General features: G+C 46.8%; 1 protein-coding gene across 1 annotated transcript in view; it reads right to left on the bottom strand.

Annotated features, from left to right (window-relative positions):
* The window catches only part of FRMPD1 (FERM and PDZ domain containing 1), a 32,492-nt gene extending 9,826 nt beyond the window's left edge, over positions 1-22,666 (bottom strand). The window contains exons 1-7 of the mRNA XM_054398346.1: positions 22,566-22,666; positions 21,646-21,803; positions 19,998-20,100; positions 19,594-19,639; positions 11,598-11,705; positions 7,495-7,590; positions 904-1,029 (exon numbers count right to left, since the gene is read on the bottom strand). Coding sequence (XP_054254321.1) covers positions 904-1,029; positions 7,495-7,590; positions 11,598-11,705; positions 19,594-19,639; positions 19,998-20,100; positions 21,646-21,803; positions 22,566-22,666 — 738 coding nt within the window. The remainder of the gene's footprint in view (positions 1-903; positions 1,030-7,494; positions 7,591-11,597; positions 11,706-19,593; positions 19,640-19,997; positions 20,101-21,645; positions 21,804-22,565) is intronic.
* Positions 22,667-25,983: the final 3,317 nt, after the last annotated feature.

The following is a 25,983-nucleotide window of genomic DNA, read 5'->3' as shown; positions in this document are numbered from 1 at the left end:
GAGATTTTATTTCTGGCTCTACTTCTAGTTTCTCTTCCCCCTGTGGTAGCTTGGAATTCCTTTGACAGCAAAATTTCATTAAATATCCATTGATCTCATATAGTTGCAGCATGATCAGAACAGATGAAGGGGCAAGCTTCTCTGCTTTTAAGTTTGGCCATGCAATATAGTAGCCCTAAACAGACACTTGGATCATCATCCTAATGTTGATAAAATATGAAGATCTCTGTGTTCTATGTTCTTATATTTTACTCTGGGCAGATTCCTTACTAACTGAATCCCGCTATCTGGGATCCCACTAACTGAAAAAAAAAAGGCAGAAATTCTGAGGCACAGATGCTCAGTGTTTGGACCTCTCTGTGTCACAGTGGATCACCAGCCAAGACAGACCCCAGCAGAGAGATGAGATCCCCAAGTGGGCATGTCTCACAGATGAGGTTAGCCCAAGAGTACCAACAGAGCAGCAGAACTACTGACGGAGCAAAGCTCTTGTTCACAGGACACAAACATCTGATTGAGAAGTTAATCAAAGTGGCACCTGGCTGGGTTTAACTCTGACCATCCAGGGTACACAGCTACTTGAAGGCTCAGTCAGTCATCTGCAGATAGGCCTTACCTGACTGGTAGCACAAAGCACATTCTGCATGGTCCCAGCAATACCAGTCTGTAGGTATTGCTCTGTGGGTTCTCTATGTGGAGTGAGGTACTCCTAAAAGCACCATTTCTACAGGGGCTTTGATTAATGCAGAGGCACACGTGACAGAGAAAAGAGAACACCTCTGGAGATGGGGTCAGGCTCACTCCTTTTGACACCTGCAGAGCTGAGTTCCCTCTGTGCCTTGCTGGCCACCATCCAGTGCTGGTGCTGGTCCCACCCGACATGGTTTTGAGTTCTCTCCTCACCTGCTCGATGAGCTCCTCCTCGTGCAGCAGGTGGATCTTGGCCACGTTGTACTGCTCCTCCAGAGTGAGTGCAAAGTGTGCGATGCTGCAGAGGGACAGCTTCTCCTTCAGAGTGAGAATAATGTCCTAGGGAGGGAAGCACACAGACTGTCAGACAGAACTTAGACACAGCTCCTGAGCACTGCTGGCTCACCATGTGAATGGTGGTGATTCTGGCTGCTGGCAGCCATGTGGGCAGCAGTGAACAGGCAGTGCACAGAGACAAAATTCTCTGCACCCAAGAACATGCTGATGCTGCGACACAGTGAAACCCTTAGTGCTGTTTCACAGGAAACCAGTGCCCTGATGATGTTCTGCTTTCCCTCTTCACTGACAGCTTCTGAGTACAGTGACCTAGACAAACCACACAGGTCTCAAGGTTAAAGGAAAGACTGCAAGTTTCTCAGAAGTGGAGGTATGGGAAATGGCAGCTCCTTGGGACACCAAGCACAAGCATGGCAGTTAGCTGCTGAGCTACCCTAGCTGGAGCAATAAGAGAGTATGCCAGACAGCTGGGAGTTGAGCGTACTGCAGGGGAAGCACAACCAAGGACAAGAGGACAAGAAAGGAAGCACAACCAAGGACAAGGAAGAGGACAAGAGGGAAGACGAGGTAGGGAATCTGCTGCTTGCTGTGTGAAGAGTGCAGTAAGATGCCAAGGTGTAATAGGCCTCAAATCCGTTTCCCAGGCTTACAATTCCTGGGCTGCTTCATGCTGAAAGCTTTGGCTGTGACATTTTCAGTCTGGTGGTGCCAAGCACTTTCTGTCACACCTGATCCAAATGTTTACTGTTAACCATTCTGGATTTCTAGAACTTGACAACAGTTTTCAAAGAACTGCCAAGAACTAGTGAAAAACACTTGTCCCTATCAATAAACAAGAATCTGAGAGCATAATGGCAAGACCTCCTCAAATCTGACTGAAACTGGTGTTTCAGTGGTATGGAGAATTCTATCAGGACACTGTAATGGAAATAACCAGGTTTATTTTTGGCAAACAGAAAGCAGTACACAAGGCTTGGCTGAATACAAACTGAAAGAGAACTTCTTTGACTCACTCAAAACTCAACAAGGCTGGTGATCAATGTGAGGCTCAGGGATAACCTTGGATGCAGTGACCATGATGCAATAGAATTTAAGATCCTCAGGGCAACTAGGGTTACAACCCTGGACTTCAGGCATGCAGACTTTGATCACTTCAGGGATTTGCTGGCCAAAATACCATGGGACAAAGCCCTAGAGGGAAGAGGGGCCCAGGACAGCTGGTCAGTATTCAAGGATCATCTTCTGTGTGCCCAGGAGCAAAGTATCCCCACAAAGAGGAAATCAGGAAAGAATACTAGATGACTTGCCTGGCTGAGCAAGGAACTCCTGGACATGCTGTCACACAAAAAGAAACTCTACAAGGACTGGAAGGACAGCTAGAATGGGGGCAGGTAAGGAAGCTGCCCAAGCAGCAAGGGACCTGGTTAGAAAAGCTAAAGCTCAGTTAGAATTCAATCTAGCCAGGGAGAGCAAGGGGAACAGTAAACATTTCTATAGGTACATTAACGGTAAAAAGAAGCCTGGGGAAGGTGTGGGCCCCCTCAGAAAGGAAACAGGGGAGCTGGTGAAAAGTGACACGGAGAAGGCTGAGGTTCTCAATTACTTCTTTACCTCAGTCTTCACTGCCAAGAGCTCCAGCCACACTCCTGTAGTGATGGAAGATAATGGCAGGGGCTAGAAGAAGGAACTGTCCATGGTGAGTGAAGATCAGCTTCATGACCATCTGAAGAACCTGAAAGTGTTCAAGTCCATGTACCTCATCCACCTGATGAGGTACACCCACAGGTGCTGAGGGAACTGGGGAGGAGGTTGCTAAACCTCTATTAAATTGCAGAAGTCCTGGCAGTCTGGGGAAGTCCTCACTGACTGGAAAAGGGGAAACATAACTCCCATTTTCAACAAGGGCAAGAAGGATGGCCCAGGGAACTACAGACCAGGCAGTCTCACCTCTGTGCCCGGTAAGATCATGGAGCAGATCCTCCTGGAGGCACTGAGACAGAAGAATAATGAAGAGGTGATTGGGTACAGTCAGCATGGCTTCACCGAGGGCAAATCCTGCCTGACAAACCTAGTGGCCTTCTGTGACAAGGTCACAAAACTAATAGATGAAGGCTGAGCAACTGATGTCATTTACCTGGACCTGAGCAAAGCCTTCCACACTGTCCTGCACCACATCCTGGTCTCCGAGCTGGTGACACATGGGTTTGATGGGTGGACCACAAGATGGATAAAGAACTGGCTTGATGGCCACACCCAAAGAGTGGCTGTCAATGGCTCCATGTCCCAGTGGAGGCCAGGGACAAGCAGAGTCCCTCAGGGATCACTCCTGGCACCAGTCTTAGTCAACATCTTTGTCAGTGACATGGACAGAGGCATTGAATGCACCCTCAGCAAGTTTGCTGATGACACCAAGCTGTGTGGTGCTGCTGAGAGGCTGGAGGGAAGGGATCCATCCAGAGAGATCTTGACAGGCTGGAGACCTGGGCCCATGACAACCTGATGAGGTTCAACAAGACCAAATGCAAGGTCCTGCATCTGGGTCAAGGCAATCCCAACAACTGATACAGGCTGGGCAGGGACTGGCTTCAGAACAGCCCTAAGGAGAGGGATTTGTGGCTTTTGGTGGATGAGAAGCTCAACATGAGCCAACAGTGTGCACTTGCAGCCTGGAAAGCCAATCACATCCTGGGCTGCATCAAGAGAAGCATAGCCAGCAGGCTGAGGGAGGTGATTCTCCCCCTCTGCTTCGCTCTGGTGAGACCCCATCTGGAGTACTGCATCCAGTTCTGGAGCCCCTATTACAGGAAGGATCTGGACGTGTTGGAAGGTGTCCAGAAAAAGGCCACGAGGATGAGCAGAGGGCTGGAGCACCTCTCCCATGAGGACAGACTGAAAGAGTTGGGGCTATTCAGTCTGAAGAAGAGAAGGCTCCAAGGAGACCTTATTGTGGCCTTCCAGTATCTTAAGGGGGCCTATAAGAAAGCTGGCGAGGGACTTCTTAGGATGTCAGGTAGTGACAGGACTGGGAGGCATGGAGCAAAACTAGAAGTGGGTAGATTCAGATTGGATGTTAGGAAGTTTTACACCATGAGGAAGGTGAGAGACTGGGAACAGGTTGCCCAGGGAGGTGGTGGAAGCCTCATCCCTGGAGGTTTTTAAGGCCAGGATGGATGTGGCTGTGAGCAACCTGATCTGCTGTGAGGTGTCCCTGCCCATGGCAGGGGGGTTGGAACTGGATGATCCTTGAGGTCCCTTCCAACCCTAACAATTCTGTGATTCTATGACTCCTGAGGTAAGTAAAATATTTGTCACAACTCAGTTTTAAGCAAGGATTTCTCAAACAGCAGAGGAACTTTTGAAAACACCTAACTCAGGAAGCACTTTGCCCATTTGAGTGCTTCTGTAGGAAGCTGGAGAGAGCTGCACTCAACCCCAATACAGAAAAAAATTGTTCTAGATCAGAGGTGAGCAAATCAGGTCAAACATGAAGAGCTAATCCATCTTTCAGAAACTCAACCCTTGCAGGTGAGCATTCAAATCTCCCTTTACCACTTATCCTCCCTTTCTTCATTCAATTATGTTCTTTTTCTCTGCCCTGCAAGTCAAAAGACTTGCAGAGACTTACCTGTGTGAGGAATACAACAGCTTTGTGAAGTTTGGATGAACTAGAGAATAAACTCCTCCTTTTTGAGGAAATTCTTCAGTTCTATAGACAAAACCTCCTTGCTTTTCCCAATTTTTCTTTCAGCCTGGAAATCACTGACCTGTCAGCCTCACCTCTGTGCTTGGGAATATCATCAAACAGATCCTTCTGGAAGCTCTGATAGGGCACATGAAGGACAGGGAGGTGGTTGGGAAGCATGGCTTCATCAAGGGCAAGTCCTGGCTGACCAAGGTAGTGGATTTCTATAATGCAAGTGACTCCATCAGCAGGCAAGAGAAGACCAACAGATGTCATCTAACTGGATTTCCCTAAAGGCTGACACAGTCCCCCACAACATCCTTCTCTCTAAGCTGGAGAGATGTGGATATGATGGGTAGACTGTCCAGGGGATAAAGAATTGGCTGGATGGTCACATCTAGAGGGTGGTGGTCAATGGCTCGATGTCCAGATGGAGATGGGTGACAAGTGGTGTCCCTCAGGGCTCCATACTGGCACCAGTGCTATTCAATATCTTCATCAATAATACAGAGACTGAGGCACCCTGTGATGGTTTGAAACTGTCTCTTTAATTTTTCTTTGCGAAGTTCAAGCAGAGAAAGCGAAAGAGTGTAAATAAGTCACTATTGGGTGTAAGAAAGCAAAATAATGATTGTTCTAAACACTTCCATTGGATAGATAGAAATGTTTAAGAACTACTACTCAAAACAAAGTGGGGCAATCAGCAGTTGTGGCAACTTGCTGGGCTGTCTGGCTGCTGTTTCTTCTTCTCTTCTGGCTGAAGATAACACACTGACCTTGGCGAGCTAAGTTAACAATCCTCTTTGCTTCTACCTAGCTAACTGCTTTCTGCCACGGGGCCTGGCGGGAGGAAGCCCCTGGGAGAGAGGCCCCTTGGGAAAGGTCCCCTTTTGGAGGAAGCAAAGGCAGCTTGGTTATGCTTTTCTGTTGATTGTATATATTTGTAAATGTTATGAATTTTGTATATTTGTACATATTCATTGCATTCCATCATAGATTGTAGATCTGCTTGTAAATACAGCTTGCATTCGCTTCCAGACTGAGCTAGCCTGGTTATTGTCGGTGGGGGGGGAATCTCAGCTCACACTGACACACACCCCCAGCAAGTTTGCTGATGACACCAAGCTGAGTGGTGTGATCAATATGCTGGAGGGACAGGATGTCATCCAGAGCAACCTGGACAGACTGGAGAAGTGAGCCCAGGAGAACCTCATGAGGTTTAATAAGGCCATGTGCAAGGTCCTGAGCCTGGGCTGGACAATCCTTGGTACCAATACAGGCTGGGGGATGATGAGAATGAGAGCAGCCCTGCAGAGAAGGACTTGGGGTGCTGGTGGGTGAGAAGGTGGGCAGGAGGCAGCAATGGGCACTGGCAGCACAGAAGGCCAATGGCAGCACAGAAGGCCAACGGCAGCCCAGGCTGCATCCAAATCAGTGTGGCCAGAGCTAGAGAGAGGGGATCCTGCCCCTCTACTCTGCTCTGGGGGGATCTCATCTGCAGTGCTGTGTCCAGCTGTGGTGGCCTCAACACACGAAGGACATTGACCTGCTGGAGAGGGTCCAGAAAAGGCCATGAAGATGATCAGAGGGCTGGAGCATCTCTCCTATAAAGACAGGCTGGCAGAGTTGGGGCTGTTCAGCCTGAAGAAGAGAAGGCTCCATGGAGACCTCATAGCAGCCTTCCAGTACCTGAAGGGTGGGGGAGGGGCTATTTACAAGGGCTTGTAGTAACAGGACAAGGGGTAATGGCTGGAAACTACAGAAGGGGAGATTTAGGTTGGACATTAGAAAATAATTACTTGTAAAGGTGGTGGAACACTGGAACACAAGTTGACCAGGGTGAAGGCCCTATTCCTGGAGATATTCCAGGTCAGGCTTGATCTGACCTGCTTGGGGATGTCCCTGCTTACTGCATGCAGTTTGGACAAGATGACCTTTAGAGGTCCTTTCCCACCCAGTGCATTTTATGGTTCTATGATAAATGGCTCTGGGGAGTAGCACCTTGTATTTTGAGAATCACAGAACTGTAGGGGTTGAAAGGCAGCTCTGGAGATCACTGAGTCCAATGCCCTGCTAATGCAGGTACCAGGCTGCACAGGAACACATCCAGGCAGGGCCTGAAAGTCTCCAGAGAGGAAGACTCCACAGCTTCTCTGGGCAGCCTGTTCCAGAATGATGGTAACTTGCCCATAACACCACCAAGCACAGTGATCCTAGGGAGGTGGGTACTGCTTTTCCATCTGAAGGTGTCCATCAGTTTTCATGTCTCTGCAGGAAAATGCTTGCACTAGTGCAGAAATGAGGCTGGAATACAGACATTTTAGGTAACATCTGGCACAACTGCACTTGATGAGTTCACATGACCTCCAAACTTAGACTCCACTCTCCAGGTCCTAAGCCATGAGACTTGTTCTCCCTCTCAGGGGTACACATTGTCACTGCTGTATTAAACAATCTCTTCTGTATTCTGCCATGTGATTTCCAAGGAAATCAACATTTGTGCAGACAGCTGATGATTTGCCAGACCCCACCAACCTGTCCTCTTGCCCAACTTCAATTACACTTCACAAAGCTGTAATGGTCTCATAGGCAAGTTCCTGCCAGTTCTGTGAAAATTAGTTCCTGAGAAGAAAACAGGTGAACTAAAGCAATGCCTCCTCTGCCAGAGGAGCATGAACAATCCTGCATACTCAGCAACAGCTAGCAATCCAGTTCCCATGAGTAGGCCAACACAACCAGAAGGCTGCAAGTTCCACTGCTTGCATTGCTGCTACTGGACTGAATTCAGGTGGTGGGAACAAAGACAGACAATCAAGCATCATTACCTTCACAGTAGTGCTCGTCTCAAACCTGAAAGCCTTTGTCTGTCCATTTTCCAAGTATACCTTGAGAACATTGGGCATGCAAAGAAGAGAATTCCCCTGCAGAACAAAAGCAACTGCATTAATCCTTGGACATTAAGCCTCCAGGCTGCTCTACCTGACACAGCACATCCTGGTATAAATGCTTTTGCAATCCTTTCCTGTGGTACCAAGCTTTATTCCCCAAGTATGCTTCTGGCAACAACAAGGGAAGGAGCATTCATGAATGCCTTTGCCATCAAACTGCAGCCAGGGCAGCAGCTGCATGTGTCCTGCATGTGCCCTCTGCCCGCTTCTCACCTGTCGTAGTAGGATCTAGCAGATATTTAAAGCTGAGACCCATCTTCCCTGCTCATTACCAGAAAAGCAGCAATGTTTGCCCAAAAAGTCACCTTCCCATTACTGGGCACCAGGCAGCAGTAGCCCCCACACTGACACTTTCTCACTGGCAGCAGCCATGACTTCAGCTCAAGAGCTACCAAACCCCTCCACAAACAGAGCTTGCACACCAATGGGATGGCTGTAGGGTTCAGCTAAACATGGTGTGGTGCACTTACTGCACATTCCCCAAAGGTTAGTGACTCTGGGGCTTCCCAGACAGGACATGATGTCACCAGGTCTCAAATGCATTAGGCAAGGCAGTGACTCTCAGAGCACCTTCACTGGGTTCTCCGGGAAGGGTCTGGGAGTTGGCCTCTGTCCTTCTGCGGCTGTCTAGAGCTGCACCTTTCAGCCTTTCACCTTACTCCTTTAGTAGAGCTCATTTGCACCTTCACGTTTTCATCCTTCTTGTTCAGTCCTAAGCAGGTTTACTCCTCCAGTCTTGAACTTCCCATTAAGCAGATCTTTCCTATGTTCTTGGACCAGGATGTTCCTCCAGTCTTACAGAACTGATCTCCTTGCCATGACAACCTCAAGGTTAAGAAGGGCTTTTCTAAGATAATTTCCGCTATGTTTAATTTGCTGTGCAACACCTTGTAAATCTCACAGCCTGGTCCCTCTTGATAGTGCATATACCCTAGAAATATTAAACCAAGCACTTCTGAATCTTACTCCTTGTGCCTCCCCTCCTTGTTTTGTGGTGTTCAAGCTGCCTACATTCACAACTAAGAAAACAAGAATGCACACTGCTTCTGCTCCCCAGCCCAAGCTCTAACTCCTATATGCTAAGCATCATGAGTATACCACATCTGTGGCAGACTCTGTGTCTCCCATCCCTTTCAGAAAAGCAATGCTGGAATGCTGGTTTGCACCATCAGCACATTTACTCTGGCAGCTCACACAGATGTCAGTTATGAAACGAATGAGGCCGTGTACAGCCAGCACCCAGCAGAACTTGAAATCCATACAGAAATTCATATACAAATTAAGTACCACAGCTGTCCTGGTCAGATCCAATTAGCTGGCCAGAACACCCAGACGAGATTTCTCTCCTTTTGTGCAGACTCCAAAAGACTGATGAAAATTAATTCTGAAAGCTTCTGCTGTGGCTTAAGCAGCTGTACCCCTCCTGCTTTATCTGGTGCAAGGGTGATTTACTCCATATTGCAGCTAGTCCCACAGCTTCTAATAATACATAGCCTGATGCTGACCTGAGGGTCCTCAGGGACTTGTCTGTTGCATATTGCTCCATTACATGGAAATGCATCATCAATTTGCAACAGAAAATGGAGGCTGAACAGGACCAAGGGTTATTAAAAATTTATGTTCCCAAACTGGAGTTTCAGGTTTCAGCTGCAGAAGGCAGCCCCTGGGTTCCTTCCAGCTGCCACAAAGATCATCTAGCAATGCTCCATTAAGATGGCAAGAGCAGTACATTTACTGAAACAGGAGGCTTTGCAGTTTTTCAGGACCTTAATGCCTATTTTTCCATCAGTCCACTGAAAGCAGATCAGTTCTGAAACACTCCAGCAGAGCAGCTGCTGTCTGTGGTGAAGAGTGGTTTTCCAGAAAGAAGTCATAAACATACAAAAGACTCATTTACTCTTCCTTTGTGCTAATATTTTACTGCTCAAAACAGGGTTCACATCCAACTGGTGAAAATGGAAGCTAACACAAGTGGGATTCTAACACCCAAACAAATTTCTTTCATCTTCATGTTCTCATTAAATTAATGTAAATTACACAGATTATGTCACTGCTCTGCCCTTGCAGAGCTATGACTAGCTTAGCTCAGCAGAGTATTGATGAGGCTTTGCAGAAAGCACCGAGTATAGCATGCCCTCCAGAAGTTCCACCTTTGGACCTCTCAAGACCTACCTTGCAATTGGGTAAGTTAATGGCACAACCCTGAGACCTTCATGTGCTGCAGCACCAGTGCTCAGTGTCTGCCAGAAAGCTCCATAGGAGCTCCTAAGCAGGCACTAGTGTGAACTTCTAGCTATAAGAACAAGCAGAGACTGTTGGCTTTTTAAAGTCTGGCTGTACCCCACCAGCCTTGCTCAAGGCCTCTCTGCCCAAGGTTGTCTTCTGCCTGACACCACTTCCAGTGCACATCCTCCTCTTCCCTGTTCCCTGCCTTAAGAGCTCCACAGCCTGTGCATCACATCTCCCAACCATGTGAGGGGCCCAGTACTGGTTTCTGTGTGACAGGAAGGGTGACCCAACTGCCATAATGCCCTGGCAGTATCCCAGACAGACCTGGCATTTAACATAAGAGGGATGTGAACAGCCCTTGGAAGAGCAGAGCTGAACCCTGTGGCAGCTTCGGCACATCTGGCAAATACTTGGCAAGAAGGAAAGAATCCCAGAGTCTATAGAGACTTACTGGAAGATGTGTCAAGAGTCACACTTGATTCCCTCCTGCTCTGCAGACCAGGCCAGAGAAGAAGCAGTCCCTGAATGCCTGGAGTTGGGCACAGGTGCCAAAGCATGCACACTGTGCCTCTCTACTTGGCAGGTGAAATCCATGGCACCTCTGGCTGTGCCTCTGCCCTGGTGCAGGGGGAGAAGACAGAACGCCTGCCACAGGGAAGGCTCTGCCTGAGGTGGGTCATGAAAGCCTGCTACTACCAAAGACAGGAAACAAAGAGACAGTCTAGAAGAGAAGAAGGAAAGGGCCTGCTGACTGGTTCACCATCACTACAAAATGCACAGAAGCAAGATTTGGTCAGCACTAATGAGAAGGGAATAGAGTGAGGGATTTTGGGCACTGAAATTTTTCATTCCAAAGAGTAAAAGGGAAACTCAGAGTTAAAGGCTCCCAACTGACTCCAGTCCATCATAACCACATTGAGCTTGATAAGTTACCATGGAAACATCTAAGAGCTGTTCACACTTGAGGGAAGCTACAAGCATCCTCACTGCTTATCCTATTCTGCTGCAGGCAGACCCATATCTACACAGCTCATCAGTGCTAGAAACCCTGTGAAAGATCTGCAGGACTCATCCAGTGATCTTGTTTTGCATAAGAACAAACTGGCTCAGCTGTCAGTCATGGCAGCATCTCTGAATGCTCTGTGGAAACCCTCTGCAATGATATGAAACACAGCAAGCTGTCACCCCATCACCTAGAGAACACATCATGTTCAACAGCAAAACAAAGTCACCAGCACTGAACTCTCTGAACATAAGGCTACCTGAACATCGCTGAAGGCCAGGGATTGACACCCCTGCTGTTTTAGAAGCAAATAAACCTGGCATGGACAGTAGGATTCACCTCCCACCTTTAGGGTTAGGATTTGTTATGCCCAAACTTCAGCCTAGGTTTGCTCTGGGGAGATTAGCACTTCAAGAGATGTCTATTCCATGCCACAGCTGTGTAATGCTGGTTTAAAGTTTACCTGATGGTAAAATAACAAAAGGGGTACATGCAGGGATGTTCCACTTGTTAAGCAAGCAACTCAAAGACAAAACTCTCTGGAGGTGTTACCTGTTCCCTCAGACCACCAGTGACCACAGGAAGCAATTAGGACTAGGTGCCTGGATTCATATCCAGGGCAGACTGTCAGGGTGAGGATGCAGCCCCTCCATAGGTCCTGCCCACATTAAACCAGCCCAGCATGTCTCCCAGGAGCAGCCCAGAGTGCAGGGCCCAGGGTGTCCAGCTGCAGCTGCATGCCACTGACCTGAGTGTGTCCGTTCACCAGCACTTCCTCTGCGAAACGCACTTTCACGGGGTTTGTTTTCAGCCTGGCCCTCTTCTCTGCAGTAAGAAATGATGACTTAGGCCCACCCTGAGAAAACAACAGCCTGGGTCAGCAGCTTGGCCTGTCACAGCTCCAGACGAGAGGCAGAGATCTGCAGCACAGGCAGGGGTGCAAGGCAGCCTGTGCTGAAGCTGCTCACTCCTCACTGTACTCACAGCAACTGGCTGTCAGAGTCCCTCAGCCTCTGGGCTTACTGCAGGCCTTTCTGACATGTATGGGTAGTTGCTGCCTGCTGAATCCAAACCAGCTGTTCAGCAACTGGACATGTGTGAACTCTACACACTCCTAATTTCACTGCACGTTAACCAGTTTCTGTGTTTAGGCATCTCCCCTACTCCTGCAACGACACCAGGGACCTACAGAACAACTGTTGATGTACCTACAGCTGACCTGCAGTGGGGCTACACAGTATCATGTACTCACAGGTGTAGAGCATCAGGCAGAGACAGGTGAAACTGCCATCAGTGCACCACAAGAACACAGCCATGTATGCAGCAGCTCGCAGCTCAGCTAGGGCTTCTGGAGTATGCTTTCATACTATAAGCATGTAAGAAAATTGCCCATAAATGGCTGTCACATAACCAAGCTTTCACTGTGACGGGGCCTAACAAACCTAGACAACACCACGTAAGCCTAGGGACCACCAAGTCCCTGTGCCCAGATGTCCTGCCCTTGTAAAGCACAATGCTCCCTAAGAGGAACAGAGGCAGTAATCCCCAGTGTCCTAGACAGCTTCAAGGTAGAGCAGTTCCTATGCTCTTGCCAGAGGCACAGGTGCCTCCTAGCCTGCCACAAGCCACAGCCTGCCCCGAGGCAAGGACAGAAGAAGGGATGCAGAAAGGCCCTTCCAGTGCCTGCAAGGACAGAGCATCGTGCCTCGCATCTGCTCCCAGGAGGGCCAAGGCCTCCCACATCCCTTCTAGTGCAGACAGAGCTGCCCCAGGAGAGGGTCTGGTGTCCGTGATGGGAGGTGTTACCTCTCAGCTCTAAGCACAGCTGCCTTCAGAGTGGGGCAAGAGCCATCCCCAAACCCAAGATCAGCCTTGGCTGTATTTGGAGGTGTCCTTAAAGTGACCTGCAAAGAAAAAACAAAAATGGGTTTGTGTCCCACCTGCTTCTCACCAATGCATGAAGGCCTGTGAAGTGTTTCAAATCCCATGAAGGGTTTTCCAAATCCTTTTGTCTCTGCAAAACCATTGCATTTCCTCCCCTTTGGCAGGCATTCAGATCTTGCATAACTAATTCTTAATGCTATCCTTAATCTCCAGAGCCAGATCAAACACTGGCAACACTGACAGCTACTGCACTGTGCAAAGGAGATGGAATCACAGGAGATGGAAGCCACTGTTCAGTGGGTTTACTTAAGAGCTTTTCTGGCTACTTTGGCTTTGTGCACACCTGCAAAACTATGAACAGGAAAAATATATTTAATTTTGCCTTTAATGTATGCTCACTGAATAGCCAAGAAATCTCATGACCCTTAAGTCTGAGAGCTCCAGTGACATTTCTGAATCAACCTTGTTTCTGAGTAAAAATAAAAAGCCTTCAAGCAAACTAAAAAAACCTCCCAAAATGCTTTCTAGGGTTACAGGCGGGTAAATTCCCCTCAGGCCTGTTGTGAATATTTTTACAATATTCATGGAGGAATATGTGATTTGTGTCAAGTAAAGAGTTAAGTTCAGTGAATTTAATTTGGAAGACCATTTTCAAGGGGTTCAATTTGACCTCTTATTAGACAAATCAAAGATAAAGGTGGCCTTGCTTGGCTCTGCCTTGGAATGTGTGTGTCAGATAAGTATGTGGGAGTTCTGCGGCGTTCTGTGAGAAAGATGCTTTTACTCTCTGATCCCCTTTTTTTTTTTTTCTCTCCTGAGCACTTCAGAACATTCTGGGGGCTCATTATCATGTCCTGCCTTCTATTTAACATAAGTCTGTTTATGTAAATGAGATAGCTATATAAGAAGGAGAGAAAAACTATTGCTTTGCTGTTTTTTGTCCCTTTTTCTCAGCCCAGCATGCTGTTTTCTTTCTTTGTCCTTATTCTTAATAAAACTTTAAAAGACACTTTTGTTTAGTTCATTTATTAGAATTGGTGCGTTGGCCGGGAAAGTTTTGATTTTTCTGCCTTTCAGCCTCATTTGAAGGGGGCCCCCGACCGAAAGTTCCGGTGGCTTCAGTGTGGCTTTGGAAGACAGGAAATCAGTGCTTTCTGAACCCGAATAAGAGCAAGCAAAGAAATTCCTTTTGTTCAATTGGCAATACGTTATTTTCGTGCACGACGCCCCGGACGATGGTGAGTAAAATGAGTAAAATTGTATTCCGTTCGGGGAGGGCTACCTGTGTTTGTTTTCGGCTACGTATTTGAGTTCCGAGGCGATCGGGTTTCGGGATCTCTTAGTTGCGGCTTCTGTCTGAGCCGTTTGCCAGGGTCGTGACCCTTGGTAACCTTGGTTACCGGTCTGTCAAAGACCGAAGTATTTAAGTTTAGGTACTTAAGAGAATCCGGGGGTGGGGGGATTTCTCTGCTTGCATGAGTTTTTTTTTTGAGTAGCTATGAAATAGTATTCGCGGGTGAGAATTACTGAGGTTCTTTCACTTGCATAATTATTTGTGGTAGCCACGAGACAAATTAATTAAGAAAATGGGACAAAAGTAAATCTTTAGAACAGGAAGGAGGAAAACTTTTACCCTTTATCCCCCGGGAAAGCCCACTCGGTTTGATGGTACAGTTCTGGAGGGAATGCAGGCTGTTAAAAGGTAAATCAAAGGAAAAGATGATCCACTACTGTATGAAGTCATGGCCAAAAGAACCGTTAAGATTATGTGTATATTGGCCTGCTTTTGGATCTTTTGAGAACTGGGTTTGTCAAGCACTGAATTTTCATGTGAACTCTAAAAAGCCTTTTAGCCAGGAAGAGAGTGAATATGCTGCTATTTGGGTTAGGGCCTCGTGTCCTTCCCCCGTTCCAATATTAGCATTAAAATCTGAAGATAAGGATGAATATAAGGAAGAGGATAAAGATAGGGAAAAGGAAAGATGGGAACCCTTGGATAACTTACCACCTCCTTATTATCGGGGCAGGGGTCGAGGTCGAGGTCCCCTAAATCCAACAGCTCCTCAGCTTACCCCTCCTCACTCACCCCCTCAAACAAGAAGCAGGGTCAGGGATGAACAAAGAGAAAGCAGTGTTGGGTTACTTCCGCTCAGGGAAGTGCCTCTGAGGGGTGCTCAGGGGGGGAATAGGTTTCGTGGCCGTGCCTCTCAATACATCAGATGTGCGTAATTTCAAGAAAGAGATGGGTTCTCTCTTGGATGATCCTTTAGGTGTAGCTGAGAGATTGGATCATTTTTTGGGTCCTAACACATATACCTGGAGAGAGGTACAAGCAATTTTGACTATTCTGTTTACTGCAGAGGAAAGAAATTTGATCAGACAGGCTGGAATGAGGATATGGGAGTGACAAAACCAAGGGGGGCCACCAGGAGATCAGAAGTGGCCTAATCAGGATCCTGGGTGGGACCATCAACAACCTCAGGGGAGACAGAATATGAGTGACCTGAGGACTATATTAATACAAGGAATTAAAGAAGCTGTACCCAGGGGAAAAAATATTGACAAAGCTTTTAGTGAACAACAGAGGAAGGACGAGTCTCCCACTGAATGGATGGAAAGACTGAAGAAAAGTTTACAAATGTATTCGGGAATAGACCCCAATTCTGCAGCTGGAGTGATACTTCTCAGAATGCAGTTTGTAGCGAAATCATGGGGAGATATTAGAAAGAAATTGGAGAAGATCGAGGATTGGCAAGACAGAGGGTTAGGAGATTTATTACGAGAGGCTCAGAAGGTATACATAAGAAGAGACGAGGAGAAACAAAAGGCTAAAGCTAACTTGTTTGCAAATATTTTAAGAGAAAGTCAGAAAACACTAGGAGTAGAAACAGAATGACAGGGTTCAGAGGGAAAAAGTTACCATTTGCTATTATGGCAATAAAACCTAGTGACTTATAGCTTAATGACAGCTTGTAAATGGTGGGACAAGAAATTTTTTCCTACTCCGCATCCTCTCACCCCCTTTCACCCTCCCTTTTTACTCTCTATTCTCTCCCCCATGCCTGTAGGCAGCTGCAAGCAGTGAAATTTAAAATAACAGTGTTAAGTTTGAAGAAAAAGGTATTTTAGCATTTTGTGAAAGTAAACTTGATATGGATTGTGGTTTTGGTATTATTTTTGATTGTATGAAGTTCTGGACACTTACTCTTTTGATATCTGTAGTCATTGCATTTTTGCACTAACAATAATGATTAATAAGTAAGTGTAAATTGGTTTATAAGTTTGTAGGTTAAGGGTTTTTTTGGGGATTCGAACCTTTTTTTTTCCGAGTGTGCCAGCAATTTTAAATTTTTTTTTTTTAAAAAGAGCAGCTCTGTAAAGAAATTTTCATTTTGAGAAGCGCGCTTTATGTGATATACCCTCTTTTTGCACTTTTCCTGTACATTACTTTGATAGTTTAATTTTCACATAGTTCTTTAAGTTTTTAGGATGCCTTTTTGACAGGATTTAAGAGCTTATTTTAGAAAAGTTATAAAATGTTGCTTTGATCTTTGTGTTTATAAAGGTTGTTAAGATAAGGATTTTATTCCTGATGCCAGACTCAAAGGATGGGACAAACGGCAATGTCCGCGAATCTGAAGCAGATCTCACGAGTGTCCTCCCCAAGAAAACCTCCTATTTGCGGGCTAAATATCTCAATGCTTTAATATTGTGTAATTAGGAAATATGTTCATGTGTGGATTTATATGTTGACTCACTGGAAGGTTCAACAATAATATCACATCACTCATTATTATGAGACCAGCTCTGGAGAGGTTGTGAGCTTTTCAGGTCTGGCATATTACTGAATGTGGCAGCTTAAAAGTTTGCTCATGTAACTATTAATACATTTTCCTTAGTCATCATTGCTACTGTTCATACAGGAGGAACCGCCAAAGATATCATTCGCCATTGGTAGCGAGCCTTTTATTGCTGGAGTATCATATCAGATAACTATTTACTGTTTTAAAAAGTCTTTTTGCATTTCTCTGACAATTTTCAAGAGATCCTAATGATACACCATTCTAATTCCCTGACCACCACCGATGCCGCACCTTCAAGTGCCAAAGTAAAAGTTTGAAGCCTACAAACAGGTCAATGGTCTGATTTCTGTGAATTAATAAGCTGGGGTAGAGGATATGTTTGTGTCTCAACAGGTTCTGGACTATGCTGGGTCTCAGTAAGATGTGTTTAACCAGTGCTTTTACCATCCTCTGAATGCAGACTGCAGATTCAGAAACGGCTACAGAAGCAGCCATAGAAAAATGCGTAGGTCGTGTGAGTCATGCTTCTCGGTGCTATTGCCAGCCTTTTTGTGTAGAGAGAGGGAAGTTACCTTCTTTTCTTTATCCACATAACCCCTTTGGGGTAATAAGTTTATTTTGTGGACAAAATTTACAAGTGAGGCTTTTAATTTAGGTAACTCTTATGTTTGTGGAGGGCCTATAGGCCTATCCCGCTGGCCTTGGACCTCTATACCCCTCACATTAGAACAAATTATGAAATTAATCAGATTCCCCCTTGGGAGGGACCGTTTCCTGCTATTGACAACAGATGCTGCCATTCGAACTGCGGAGAAAGGGTGGACGTATGTCTCACAAGTGAAAGGACCAATTCGAGAATGGAGAGTAACCTCTGAGCCTGGAGAGACTAAAGTGATTCTACAAAGAAAGTGAAGCTGGTGCCAGCACTAAACAGGTGATTTAAAGTATCTCCAGGACTGTGGTTAGTGCTGACAGACCAGATAAGTACCTGAATAAATGTAACACCTTCATCCAGGAGCTCTGGAGCTCATGAGACAGACTCAACCTACCCTCCGATATTGAATCTGCGTTGCGAGAGAACACTGTGGATTTCTTGCACCCCTATTTCATATAAAGCATCCTAGAGTTTGCAAATGTTTTTAGATGTTGTAAGAGATGGTATTGTATCTGTTATAATTTTACGGTGTTTTATAATTTTGTAATTTTATAATTTCACAATGTTTTATAATTTTATAATGTTATAACATAATAGGGAAATTTTAGTTAAGGAATACTAGGAGCAATTGAGGGAATTAGTAAAAAAGTAAAAAGAGGAATAAAAATAAAAGCACTTTGAGAAACGATAAAGAAGCTAACTGAGGAAGTAGAAAAGTGACTCCTACTAAAATCTTAAAGTGGGTTAAGGAGTCTGTTCCTGAAGAATGCAATTGCTGCCGAGAAGACATCATACCTAGCTGCTGGCTGCAACCCAGTAGGCTAAGGAGGCAGAATTGACATACCGGTGGAACTTTGATCCTAACCCTGTTTTGTATAAGGAGTCCAGCCAAAATCAAAGATATCATCTAACATATTCCTAGGTATAAGTAAATTAGGTAGACATAGATAAATAAAGATTGATGGTCTTTTGAAAATACTTACTCAAAATAGATTAGCCTCAGATTTGCTTTATGAATAGGTATTGTTTGTAATGCTTCTTAGAATAATTGTAACACTGATCTGTATAAGCCTTAGTAATTTGTAATTATTGTCCTAGAATTGATAGGTCCTCTAGGTAAAAGGTAGATGACAGGTAGTTTTGAAAACTTAGAAATCATGACACAAATCAATTATGGCTTAAAGAGAAATAGGGGAGTTGTTGTGAATATTTTTACAATATTCATGGAGGAATATGTGATTTGTGTCAAGTAAAGAGTTAAGTTCAGTGAATTTAATTTGGAAGATCGTTTTCAAGGGGCTCAATTTGACCTCTTATTAGACAAATCAAAGATAAAGGTGGCCTTGCTTGGCTCTGCCTTGGAATGTGTGTGTCAGATAAGTATGTGGGAGTTCTGCAGCGTTCTGTGAGAAAGATGCTTTTACTCTCTGATCCCTTTTTTTTTTTTTCTCCTGAGCACTTCAGAACATTCTGGGGGCTCATTATCATGTCCTGCCTTCTATTTAATATAAGTCTGTTTATGTAAATGAGATAGCTATATAAGAAGGAGAGAAAAACTATTGCTTTGCTGTTTTTTGTCCCTTTTTCTCAGCCCAGCATGCTGTTTTCTTTCTTTGTCCTTATTCTTAATAAAACTTTAAAAGACACTTTTGTTTAGTTCATTTATTACAGGCCACATTCATACATCGCAAGAAGCCAAAAATCACACAGACCCAATTTTGTCCTTGCTTTGCAGCTCAGCTTTCACACACACTGAAATCTGTGTGGATAAACACGTGCCTTCTGGGGAATTTTATGCTACAGGAATGAGCAATCAGCACCATAGTAAAACTTTGCTTCGTTTCTCAAAGTAGGATACACACTCAGGTCCCAGCCCTTAACCAGACAGTCTGCATAAAAAAGGACCCACTTTTCCAGCACTCAGAAAGGAAAGCGTCAGGGACTTCCAAGGAACACTGACGGTGGATGCTGAGGCCTGCTCCTTAGCACTTCCTTTTGGTGTTCAGGGAGTCCCCACAGCCCAGACAACCCCAGCACATGAGGAGCACTCCAGGCTGTTCTTGGTGGCCACAGCCTCCTGAGGAGTCCTACCTGCATCCCAATTGTTGTGATCTCATGGCCCCTGTAAAGCTCACATGGGCTCCAGCCACTGAGGGAGCCTTTCTGTCAGCCAGGCTCTGCAAGTCTCCCTGGCTCTGCACCCAGGGAGCTGTGAGGAGTTACCACTGATTCTCCCCCAAATCTCCACAAAGAGCACACGTGAAAGAAGACGACCCTCACAGCTCCCTTGTGGCTTTGATCAGGCCCTTGTGTCGTGCATGCCAACCACCTCACCATCCCTGGCCTCCCATCTGGGGCAGTATTACCAGGAGTACCAAGAGTGCTGAAGAAAGACCATTTACCAACGTGCAGCGCAGGATGGTTAGGAGGAGCTTGTCACCGGCCTCCCTGTAACAGAGACATGCAGTCAGCCAAGGTCATCAGCCGCCTGCACCCTCCTTCCCAGTGTTGTAGCAGATGGCATCATCAAGGCCTGCGGCCCCTTGACACCCCCTTGCAAGGGTCTCAGCAAGGCAGGGTACAGCCCACAAAGCACTGACATGGTAGAGGAAAGCAGGGCCCCCCCTCTGCTAGGCTGCTGTGCCACTCAGCCACAGGGCAGTCTTGTCCCTGTGAGTAGGATCCACCCAGCACAAGACCTGGGAGGCAGCCAGGTCCCTAGAGACATGTACCTTTGCAATCTGGTGCCCACACCTCTCCTCTCATCCCTCTGCCACCTTGTCCCTGCAGGCCATGAGTACCGCACCTGATGATGTCAGCTGCTCGTTCAATAGGCACATCATCCACCGCTGTGGAGTTTATCAGGAGAAGCTGGTCACCAGGCTGCAGCTTCCCTTCAGCAGTGCTCCCTGTGGGTGACCAGCACACCATCAGTCACAGCACTGCCCCAGGGTGGATACTCACTGTGAGCTCCTCCTCCCACCTGGCACTTGCCTCAGCAACCGCCTCTGGCTGGCAAAACAAAAAGGGACCAAAGGTTGTTTGGGCCCTGATGCCAGCTGGTGCCACAAATACTGCCTGTGTCCATGCTGCCTCCCACGGGCTGTCCTCTGGCCCCCCAAGCTGTCCCTGTCCCACAGAAGATCACTCTTGCATGTCTTTCCCTTGCACAGCCAACTCACAGTCCTCAGACACTACCTGCCCAGGCACAGCAGGAGGGCTCACAGGCTCTCCAGGACTGCCCCTTAGCTGTCTGGAAGCCCTGGGCCGCCGAGGCAGCTGCCACAGCACTGCACTCTCTCCCTGTGGGGCCTGCACCCAGACCTGACCCTGTGGGTGACATCCCACCAGCTGGTCAGGTAGGCCAGGATTCAGCACTCCCACTACACCAGCATCCAGGACAAGGTGCTGCCACAGTCCTGGTGCAGGCTGGACTGCCCTCTGCAAGCTGGGAGAGCATAGAGATCTTCTTAACCATGATGTCCACTAGCAGGACCCACAACAAGGGGAAAAGATGGTTTCTGAGCTTTCCAGGAGGGTGGCAGCTGCAGAATCCAAGAGACTAAGGAACAGGTGGACCTGTGGTCTGGGAAGGATGAGTGGCATGCAATTCCTGGCACCACCAGGGCAGTCTGCTGGCCAAGGCACACTGCTGAACTCCTCTGCCAGACAGGTTTGGACACACACCCACCCAGCACCCACCAGGTGCTCTCAGGAGACCCTGGCATGAGGCAGCATACAGAAATGACAAAATAAAGAGACAATAATTTGTAATTAATCACAGGGCTTTTAGCCATGGACTCCCACAGTAATAGGCAGGACTTCCTTGTGCCTTAATTTCAATAAAACATTGACTTTTTCTGATTTTGAACAAAGAGAAGCACAACAGAAAACCTCCTTCCCCACTTTTTAGACCCCAAGACTCTCAACTAATTTATCCACATTTCACCTGCGAAGGGACATCAAGAGAAAATTTCACTCAAAAACCATCCCTTTTATAACTGGAAGAGATGACCTGCCTGACTTAGGCAGAATGTCACCAGGGCTGCCTCTAAACAGTAGTGATTCTCTCCAGGTTACAGGGCTGTAAGCCTAGAGAACATTTTCAGTGACAAATCTGCAGAATAAGAGTTCTAAGACTGGATCAAATTCATTCTTTGCATTTCAGATAGACCATCAGAAAGAACTTTGCTTTGAAGTGGCTTTTTGTGTCCCTGAGGTAAGCCGTGTCTGAGCACAGGCAAAAGACTAGTGGTGAAGCTGCTATCAGCTTAGATTTCTTTCAGGCCATCAGAACCACAAAGATGTCCAAGCTCACTGCATGCCACAGGCTCACAGGGTTTGCCCTCAGTATTCAAAGATCAGATGCCAACCAAAGGTACTTGACAAACTAATAAATACTTGGCAGGTGTCCTGGGACAGTTCAGGCTTCTTGCGCCTGTGATAGTGCTTACCTGCCACAACAGACGCAACTGTAAGAGGAAGGCTTGGACAAATCTCAAAGCCATAGTGACCAAGGACCAAATCTTTGTACACTGTAACAGTAAGTTTGACACGGCTGGCAGGCTGGCTACTGCCATCACTGGTGCTGTCTGTCATAGACACTCTGCCCCTGTGAGACGAGAAGCCAGCGATGAGTTAAGATACAACCAGGAGATACTCTAAGAGACACATATTGGCACACATTCATGCACCCACACTTTCAGTGGGCTGCACCACTACACTGAGAGAACAGCACACCTCTGGTACCCATGGGTGGCTCTGCACTGTGCACGCCAGCAGTCATTCCCCAGGTTCCACAAAAGATGAAGACATCACACCAGTGGCACCAGTTGTTTGTGACCACGACTTTTAGCCACCTCAGCTCAGCAGTCACATGGAGGAAAACTCCAGGTGTGTCCCACTGCAAGCCCTGACCTCCACAAATCACAGCAACATCTTTACCCAGCAAGGCAGTGAGACAATTTACAACTCTCTGCCACTGCCAGAACTGCTTAATTTTGATTCACACACTTTAGGAAAGCAAAGCAGCTATGGGCTAGGATCCCGTGTAAATGCAACCCAATCTTGCCAATGGGCCAATGGCAAGACATAAAGGGAAGCACACCTCATCTTCAAGAAACACAATTCTGCATGGAGCAGTATTGTATGTGAGCAGGTAAGTCACAAAACCAAGAGGAGTAAAAGCAGGCACATCAGTCCCTGGAAACCAAGAGGGATGCTTAAAAATACATTGTTTTTCCTAGGGATTACTGCATGCATATTTCCGAAGAACAAATGAAACAATAAGCAAGATCTGCAACCTCTGCTTGTTTGGAACCAGGTTGTGCTGTCTCTAATACTCAGGTATCCCTTTCACCAAGACCATGTTTACCTGGAGGCACCGTCCCGAGAGCGATGGAGCCATTTCGCCACCATTTGCTCTATTCTGCATGCTTTGCGTGTCTGGATTAAGTTAGCTTCCAAATCTTCCATTTACCTGAAAGTTTCAGAAGTCACAGGAACACAGAATGATAAAAGAGAGGAAATCTTCCATATGCTGTTCATAGTTACCAACACTGAGTCACAACTCTTTTAAGACATGCTGGCACCCTGGGAAGACCACAGGCTTCAGCAGAGGTTGGTAACACTTCTAAGGCTTACCGTGACTCTTCCTGCCCATCTAGTCTCCCATGGCTTGGGTTTTTTGGGGTTAGTCACAGAATCACAGAAACATTCAGGTTGGAAGAGACTCTAAGGATCACCAAGTCCAACTGAAAACCCTACTCTACAAAGTTCACCCCTAAACCATATTCCCAAGCACCACTTCTAAACAACCTTTAAACACATCCAGGGGTGGTGACTCAACCACCCCCCTGGGCAGCACATTCCAATGTCTGACCACTCTTTCCAGGAAAATTTTTTTCCTAATGTCCGGTCTAAACCTACCCAGTTGCAGCTTGTCCTATCACTAATTACCTGTGAAAAGAGACCAGCACCAGCCTCTCCACAACATCTTTTTGGGTAGTTGTAGAGAGCAATGAGGTCTCCCCTGAGCCTCCCCTTTACTAAATTAAACAGCCCCAGCTCCTTCAGTCGCTCTTCGTAAGACTTATTTTCCAGGCCCTTCACCAGCTTTGTTGCCCTCCTCTGCACTTGCTCCAGCACCTCTCCTGTATTGAGGTGCCCAAAACTGGACACAATACTCGAGGTGTGGCCTCACCGGAGCTGAGTCCAAGGGGACAATCACCTCCCTATTCCTGCTGGACACAGCATTTTTGATACAAGCCAGGATGCCATTTGCTTTCTTAGCCACCTGGGCACACTGCTTGCTCATATTCAGCTGCTTGTTGATTAGAACCCCCAGGTCCCTTTCAGCCAGATAGCTCTCTAGCCACACTTTCCCAAGCCTGTAGCATTGCTTGTGGTTGTTGTGACCCAAGTGCAAGACCTGGCATTTGGCCTTGTTGAAGCTCCTCCCGTTAACATTGACCCATCGATCCAATCTATCCAAGTCCCTCTGTAGAGCATCCCTACCCTCGTGCAGATCAACACTCCCACCTAACTTGGTGTCATCTGCAAACTTACTGATGACACAGTCTATGTCTTCATCAAGATCATCAATAAAGATGTTAAACAGAAGTGGTCCCAACACTGAGCCCTGAGGAACACCACTTGTGACTGGCCGCCAACTGGATTTAACTCCATTGACCACCACTCTTTGGGCCTGTTCGCCCAGCCAGTGCTTTATCCAGCAGAGTGTGTACTCATCCAAGCATGAGCAGTCAGTTCGTCCACAAGAATTCTGTGGGAAACAGTATCAAAGGCTTTTTGGAAGTCTAGGTAGACAATATCCACAACCTTTCCCTCATCCAACAGTCAAGCCATCCTGTCATAGAAGGAGATCCTGTTGGTCAGGCAGGACCTGCTCTTCATAAACCCATGCTGACTGGACCTGATCCCCTGGTTGTTCTCTGTATGGTGTGTAATAGCACTTGGGATGATCTGTTCCATAACTTTCTCTGGTACTGAGGTCAGACTGACACGTCTGTAGTTTCCTGGATCCTCCTTTCTTCCTGTCTTGCAGATGGGTGTTACATTTGCTACCCTCCAGTCCACTAGGACCTCCCTAGGTATCCAGAACTTCAGGTAAATAATGGATAATGGCTTGGCGAGTGCATCTGCCAACTCCCTCAGCACCCTTGGGTGTAGCCCATCCAGCCCCACAGACTTGTGTGTGTCTAAGTGGCGTAGCACGTCAGTGACCACCGCCTCATTTATTGTGATAACCTCATTCTGATTCCTCTCCCTGACTTGCAGTACATGAGGCTGGGTGTCCAGGGAACTGCTAGTTCCAGTGCTAAAGACTGAGGTGAAGTAGGCATTGAGCACCTCAGCCTTCTCCTCACCCTTAGTCACTATATTCCCCTCTGTATCCAACAAAGGATGGAGATTTTCCCTATTCCCTCTTTTGTTGTTAATGAATTTATAGCAACATTTTTTATTATCCTTAATGGCTGTAGCTAGGTTGAGCTCTAACTGTGCTTTGGCTCTCCTAATTTTCTCCCTGCACAGCTTTGCTACATCTTTATGGTCCTCATGAGAGACCTGTCCCCTCTTCCAAAGGCCATAGACTCTACTTTTGTTCTTGAGGTCCAGCTAAATGCCCCTATTCAGCCAGGCCGGATGCCTTCCCTGCTGACTCATTTTTCAGCACATGGGGACAGCCTGCTTCTGTGCCTTTAAGACTTCCCTCTTAAAGTATGCCCAGCCTTCCTACATCCTTCTCCTATATCCCTCAGGGTGGCCTCTCAAAGGCCATCAGTCTCCTGAACAGGCCAATGTTTGCCCTATGGAAGTTCAAGGTGGCAGTTTTACTAAGCCCTCACCTTGTTTCCCCAAGGATAGAGAACTCAACCATCTCGTGATCGCTGAGCCCTAGATGCTCTCCAGCCTCTACTTCCCCCACAAGTTCTTCCCTGTTCACAAGAAGCAGATCCAGGAGGGCATCTTCCCTGATTGGCTCCCTCACTAGTTGTGTCAGGAAGTTATCCTCCACACACTCCAAGAACCTCCAGGACTGTTGTCTCCCTGCTGTATTGTATTCCCAGCAGATACCTGGGAAGCTGAAGTCACCCACAAGAACAAGGGGAAGCAATCGTGAACCTCCTCTCAACTGCTTATAAAAATTTTCATCTACCTCTTCACCCTGGTTGGGTGGTCTATAACTGATTCCCACCACAAAATCACTCTTGCTGGCCTTACTCCTGATTCTTACTCATAAGAACTAAACCCCTTCATTAATTTGCATAGTTTCACATGTTTCCCTAACATAGAGGGCTACTCTACCACCTCTTTTTCCTTGGCTATCCCTTCTGAAAAGTTGGTACTCATCAATTGCAGTACTCTAGTTATGGGAGTCATCTGTGCTGGTTTGGGGCCAGACAGATCGTCTCTTGCCCCGAAAGGGACAAAAGAATGAGACTCACACAAACGGATTGGAGAGTGATGGAAAGTTTAAATGGAAAAGCAATTGGTGAAGCTACAGAGAACTACAAACCACAAAGCATAGTGACAAAGAGTATCCCAAAGCGTACAGAACCCCTCACAGAATTCCCAAAAGCTTCCCAATCCTTCCCTTCTTCCCACCTGAGGGTAAACCCAAACCCCCCAGGGCTCTTTCTTCCCCCTCCCGCTGCTAGGCAAGTCTCAGGCTGGCCAGGTCTGAGACTGCCCCCCCCTCCATTCTCCTCCTGGCATTAGGCCTAGACAGGCCTAAGAGGCCTTGAGGATACTCCCCCGGCATTACCCGA

Source organism: Indicator indicator (genome assembly GCF_027791375.1).
Source record: "Indicator indicator isolate 239-I01 chromosome Z unlocalized genomic scaffold, UM_Iind_1.1 iindZ_random_scaffold_80, whole genome shotgun sequence".
In the NCBI taxonomy this organism is placed as follows: domain Eukaryota; kingdom Metazoa; phylum Chordata; class Aves; order Piciformes; family Indicatoridae; genus Indicator; species Indicator indicator.
Note: the sequence above shows the minus strand (reverse complement) of the source record. Positions and strands in the feature narration are given on the sequence as shown.